At 33.8% G+C, this 5,879-nt stretch overlaps 1 protein-coding gene across 1 annotated transcript; it reads left to right on the plus strand.

The window, feature by feature from the left end:
• The first annotated feature begins 3,947 nt into the window (after positions 1-3,947).
• LOC145074299 (AT-hook motif nuclear-localized protein 20-like) lies at positions 3,948-5,240 on the plus strand. The gene has a single exon (XM_079020702.1). The coding sequence runs from the start codon at positions 4,146-4,148 to the stop codon at positions 4,956-4,958; it is 813 nt and encodes a 270-aa protein (XP_078876828.1). The 5' UTR covers positions 3,948-4,145; the 3' UTR covers positions 4,959-5,240.
• Positions 5,241-5,879: the final 639 nt, after the last annotated feature.

The following is a 5,879-nucleotide window of genomic DNA, read 5'->3' on the forward strand; positions in this document are numbered from 1 at the left end:
ATATATATATATATATATATATATATATATATATATATATATATATATATATATATACATTATTTTGAAAGTATACGTCGACGTGATCCCAAAAATATAAATTTCGTAGAAATCTGAGTTCATATGAAAAGGATATGAATTTTATAAGATACAAAAATCAACTGCGTAATTAAAAATTACTAACATCAAAATGTATAAAGAGAATGGTCGAATTTTAGGTAAAGTCACCAAAATGAAAATCACAATACACTTTAAGATATGAATTTTGGTAAAAGGAACACCGAAATTAGACTATATACGAAAGAATTATGATTTTTGAAAAATCATTAAATCATATAAAAATAATTGCTACAAATAAATCAAACTTAGATGATGGAGACTAATGGAAAGTTTTAGTACTCGTCGAGCGTTACGTATGGAGAAAAAGAACGTTGAAAACGAAGTTCATATAAAGAAGTTATGGAATTCACAAAATATACATTTTGCGCCGGGTGCGGTGCATTCTAGGTGTGGGACACATGCTCCTAAATGGTGAAAATGCAGGCCATGGAGAGTCTGACACGTGGCCCAAATTGGATGGGGATTCGTAACCTTAAAATGCGTGACGTACACCCGTTTTGCACGCCGTTAACCCTAAAAATGACTATAAATCGGAGGCCAAGCCGCATTCTTTCTCCCACAACTTCCCAAACACTCTCTCTCGATTTCTTTCAATTCTAGCCAATTTTACCTTAGTTTTAGCCTTTGGTGAAGTCATGCGATCCCTGAAGAAGTAATAGCTAGCGAGTAAAAGCTCTGCCAATACAATTCCTAACTTTTGTCAGGAAGAACCTCTATAAGTTAAGTTACACTCTAGTCTTTTCCATGTAACTTATATTTATAGCCATAAGTCATTATTATGAAACTATAAATAATATTTATCAGTAACTTCATGTCGTTATACTGATTGATCTACTTACAAGAGAAATGTCTAGAATGGTCGCGTTGGCATGGTTGTTGGATTCCAAAAAAGCTATTATGCCGAAATGATCCTATCTCCCAACTGTCCTTCCTGACTGATCCCTACTTGATATATCTCTATGTAGACTTTGGGATTAGTGAGGATCTAGACTATTGTTAGTTCCGGGATCATTAGACTAAAACTCGGTAGTAATATTACTTAGGTTATATCAAGGAATATCTTAGGTGTTAGGCGAGACTCTGCCTATATCACCAGTCACCCGCCTAAGTCGGGTGAGTGCATAGTCTCTTTCATAAATATGATTTAATACAAGTATTTTTTAAAATATTAAATATCTGCTAGAAGTCGTATGTGAATTATGTGCTTATTTCCTAGATTATATGTTAGGACATATAACAGGCTATGTGCGAACTAGATATGGTTCTATTTTATGTTAGGATAAATAGATAATTTATATAATAATATTAAAGTAAAGTTATTGAGAAGATAAATAATTAATAATACCTAATACTCTTATGAAAAATATATACACTAAGATAGGTTAGTCTCGTCCATGAATAGAGTTGATGTTAAAAAGTTGGTTTCTAGACTGTAATCTAGTCTCAGGATAAACTTAGACTTATTGAAGATACCTAGTTCACTTAAGTTCGTATTAGGTAGTCTCATTTGGAGCATGTGCATAACCTAAGAACAAAGACTAAAGTTCTGGTCCATAACACTATCAGGTGTCGATGTATGGTAGCTCCATACGAGATGACCAAACATAATGGGTCCCGATCGGGCAACTGTTAGCGGTATGTCTGGTCATCTCTCAGAATAGGATCACAACACTTGACCATTCTAGGTTGTCTTGGGAATTATCTTGTTAGTGTAGGCTCATATCCCACAAAAGTAGATGAAAGGTAATACCCTATTCATCAAATTACTCTGAAGGCTAGGGTGCCTTTAGACTTACACCGACCAAGGGATCCCTTAGCTATGTAGTCAAACCCTTACCTTAAACGATTCGTCGGGGTGATAATTCTCTTTATTAATCTTGGACTAGGTTTTGTGAGGATCGCAAATAATATATATGTAGAAATGTAAGCCTATATGGATATAGAATAGTAAACAACTGGTTTTGCGGGTTTGATTATTAAGGAATATTATCATATCAATATCGTGGGATTGAAATCCCTATGTATCTCACCAGGTTTCCCTAACCCGACCCACCTAGTTTAGATATATCACGTGTATCAAGACTTAAGCTATTAGAACTTGATTAGGATGTTGAGTGATTAAGAAACATCTTGCAATAGTATTCAAGACCATCATGTCTTTACGCTTTAACTTATGTATCTGTATTGATTATGATATCCTTAGGGTTTTAACATTTTAGAAATGATTTTTAAAGCGTAAAGAAAAGTTTAATTGGTTCTGAAAATTAGAGGATATCACATTACAGTCCTTAAATATGGCCCAAAACCCCGATATTAAGGTTTTTACTTTGTGCAGTTACGCCTTGCGTACCACAGGCTACACCCTGTATAGCTTACTAGAAATACGTCCCAACCTTCATCGATTATGCCCTACATACTTAGAGTACACCCTACGTAGTGCAGGGCTCCCATTTTCCAACTCAACTTCAAACAACCATAACTTTTCCGCTTCAACTCCGTTTTCAACATTCTTTATATGTACGGAAATGTATTGAAGAGCCCCACAATCTTATCTAGTTACTATGGACCAAAAACATATCGAACTAAAATCCTTAATTTATACAAGAAACCCAATATATCACCTTTCCAAATTTACCCTTCGCTTCAAGGCACAAATCATGGGATTTAATTACTTAATCACACATTACCAACATCCGAAAGAGGCTTAAACCCTATTCCTTTGAATCCAAATACCATCACTTTATTGAATTTCCGCCCGATGTCTTGAAATTAGAGCATTACTAAAACCAGGTGTTACAATTAACTTCTTCTCTCCTTGAAGACTCGATGATCATATATGATTTGGCCGTTGCTTAGGCCACATAAAACAAAGGCTAAGCCAATGTTTCCATACTTCTACTTTAGAGTTGACGTTATAGATTTTTATTTATGTTAACTTTTAGTATTTTTGTTGTTGTCTCATAAGAGTCTGACGTTCTAAACTTCTCATAAATATTCAATTTTTATCTAATACTATGATTAATAAATTTTATTGTTGTCGCATAAGTATAATTTTATATTGTTTTATATTTTTAAAAATGTTATATCAAACAAATAAACTATCATGTTAATAATATATCATTGGATGTCGAGATAAAGTTTATTTTGTTAACAGAAAACTTTAAATTATAAAATTTTGTTTTCAACTTATTTGTTCAAAATATATTAGATTATTTTTTTATGTCAATTTTAAAAAGAAAAATGAAAAAGTTAGTAATATATATATATATATATATATATATATATATATATATATATATATATATATATATATTGATAATAATAAGTAAATTCTTCAACTTATTATATATATATATATATATATATATATATATATATATATATATATATATATATATATATATATTGATAATAATAAGTAAATTCTTCAACTTATTAATAATAATAAGTGAGATTTTCTTTTTATATAAATTAATTATAAAAATTATTAGGTCAAATATTTTTTTTAATATTTGAGAGAGAGAGAGAGAGAGAGAGAGAGAGAGAGAGAGAGAGAGAGAGAGAGAGAGAGAGAGAGAGAGAGAGAGAGAGAGAGAGAGAGAGAGAGAGAGAGAGAGAGAGAGAGAGAGAGAGAGAGAGAGAGAGAGAGAGAGAGAGAGAGAGAGAGAGAGAGAGAGAGAGAGAGAGAGAGAGAGAGAGAGAGAGAGAGATTATAAAACCTTGTAGTATACACCACCAACCAAAACCTAAAGACAGTCTTTAGTTTTAGATAAAAACAAGGTTAAAGTATATATCTATGTATTTAAAGAGGGTGGGAGAGAGGGTGGGAGAGAGGGAGGGGAGGGGGAGAAAGCAACTTGTTATAAAATATAAAACCTTTGATAGATACACCCAAACCCACCAAACGAATAGTTCACAAAGCTAGCTCCAGACTTATTTGCTTCTATACACAAAATAGTTCAATCCAGTTAATTTGAGTGCTAGCTCTGATCATCGGACTATTTCCATCTTTCTACATCAATATCATGTCTAACCGATGGTGGACCGGCCCGGTCAACGTGGCCGGCGTAGAAACATCATCTCAGGCCATCAAGAAGCCAGATCTGGGTATCTCAATGAACGATGCCACCACAGGAAGTGAAGAAGATGAAAGAGACAACAACAGCGATGATCCCAGAGAAGGTGCAATCGATCCTTCTAACCGTAGGCCTCGAGGCCGACCTCCGGGGTCCAAAAACAAACCAAAACCACCGATTTTCGTCACCAGAGATAGCCCCAACGCCCTCCGCAGCCACGTCATGGAGGTAGCGAGTGGTACAGATATCGCAGAAAGTATAGCTCAATTTAGCCGAAAACGACAACGCGGTGTGTGTGTGATGAGTGCTAGCGGCACAGTCATGAACGTAACCCTAAGACAACCTTCGGCACCTGGCTCAGTCATGGCTCTACAAGGCCGGTTCGAGATTTTATCCCTAACCGGCGCCTTCTTACCGGGTCCTGCACCACCTGGATCCACCGGGCTCACTATATATTTATCTGGAGGCCAGGGCCAGGTTGTGGGTGGTAGCGTGGTGGGATCATTGGTAGCATCAGGACCAGTGATGGTCATAGCCGCCACGTTCTCCAACGCTACCTATGAAAGACTCCCGGTTGAGGAAGAGGAGGAAGCGGATAGCGTGACACCTGGGCTAGGTGGCGGTGGATCACCACCGCAACTCGGAATGGGTGATCAGAATCCGATGGCAGGGTATAATATGCAGCCGAATTTGATCCCAAATGGTGGTGGACAGATGAACCATGAAGCTTTTGCTTGGGCTCACGGCCGGCCACCATACTAGTGAAAGTAAGGTAATAAGTTCAAATTTAATAATGATCATATTATGATATTAATATGAATTATTAAATTAAAGGATAAATTAATTAATTTTATTTTAGGAAAATTGTGTTCTCGCATACATACAATCATGAACTTCATATTGTAATTAAGTAAGGGGAAAAATAATAATAAATAATTTGAGGGTTTGTATAGCTTTCTTTGACATGATTGAAGTTTTGATAATCACATGTTGTAATGTTGTAAAATACATGGTTTCTGTCTATTGTCTTTTAGTGCTTAAAAATATATTTGTATGTTACATATTTAATTTATAGTTGGCCAGTACTTACTTGTAATCTTGATTATTGTATTTTGTTGATTTAAGTTATTAAGTATATATATCAAACCAAGTAATTAAACATAATTTGTATACTTTGCTTGACATGATTAATGGTCGTGAATTTAATTAGAAATAATAATGTTGTAATTCGAATCATGTATAACTTTGCATACTAACGCCTCGTTAATATTATTTTATTAAGTTTACACCTATGTCTTTTTATATATTTTAAAAAACAAGATTTTCATGTTAAATGTCTATTAGTGATCTTTTATTTAATAAAAATCAATATATTGATTAAATTGCAAACAATATAGAAACTTCTTTTTACCAAAACATAAAATTAAAAGGTTCACTACACCACCACCGTCTTTGTTGATAAAACAGTTAATAAGTGAACAACAATAAATATTTTTTCCAAGCAAAGTTTGCCAATATTGGTAAAATTAAACCAAACTGAAATGTCCCAACATCCTGATCTTCAAATGACTTTGATAATAAAATAACAACTTTAGTCAAAAGAAAAATCACTAATATATTATGAGAATCAACAATAATTCCTAAAAATAAAATTAAAGATAAACACACCGAGATTTATATATA

Source organism: Lactuca serriola, chromosome 9, assembly GCF_051521515.1.
Source record: "Lactuca serriola cultivar US96UC23 chromosome 9, Lser_US96UC23_V15, whole genome shotgun sequence".
In the NCBI taxonomy this organism is placed as follows: Eukaryota; Viridiplantae; Streptophyta; class Magnoliopsida; order Asterales; family Asteraceae; genus Lactuca; species Lactuca serriola.

Excerpts from the sequence above, each read along its gene's own strand:
- LOC145074299 (XM_079020702.1), top strand. The coding sequence starts at position 4,146 with ATGTCTAACCGATGGTGGACCGGCCCGGTCAACGTGGCCGGCGTAGAA.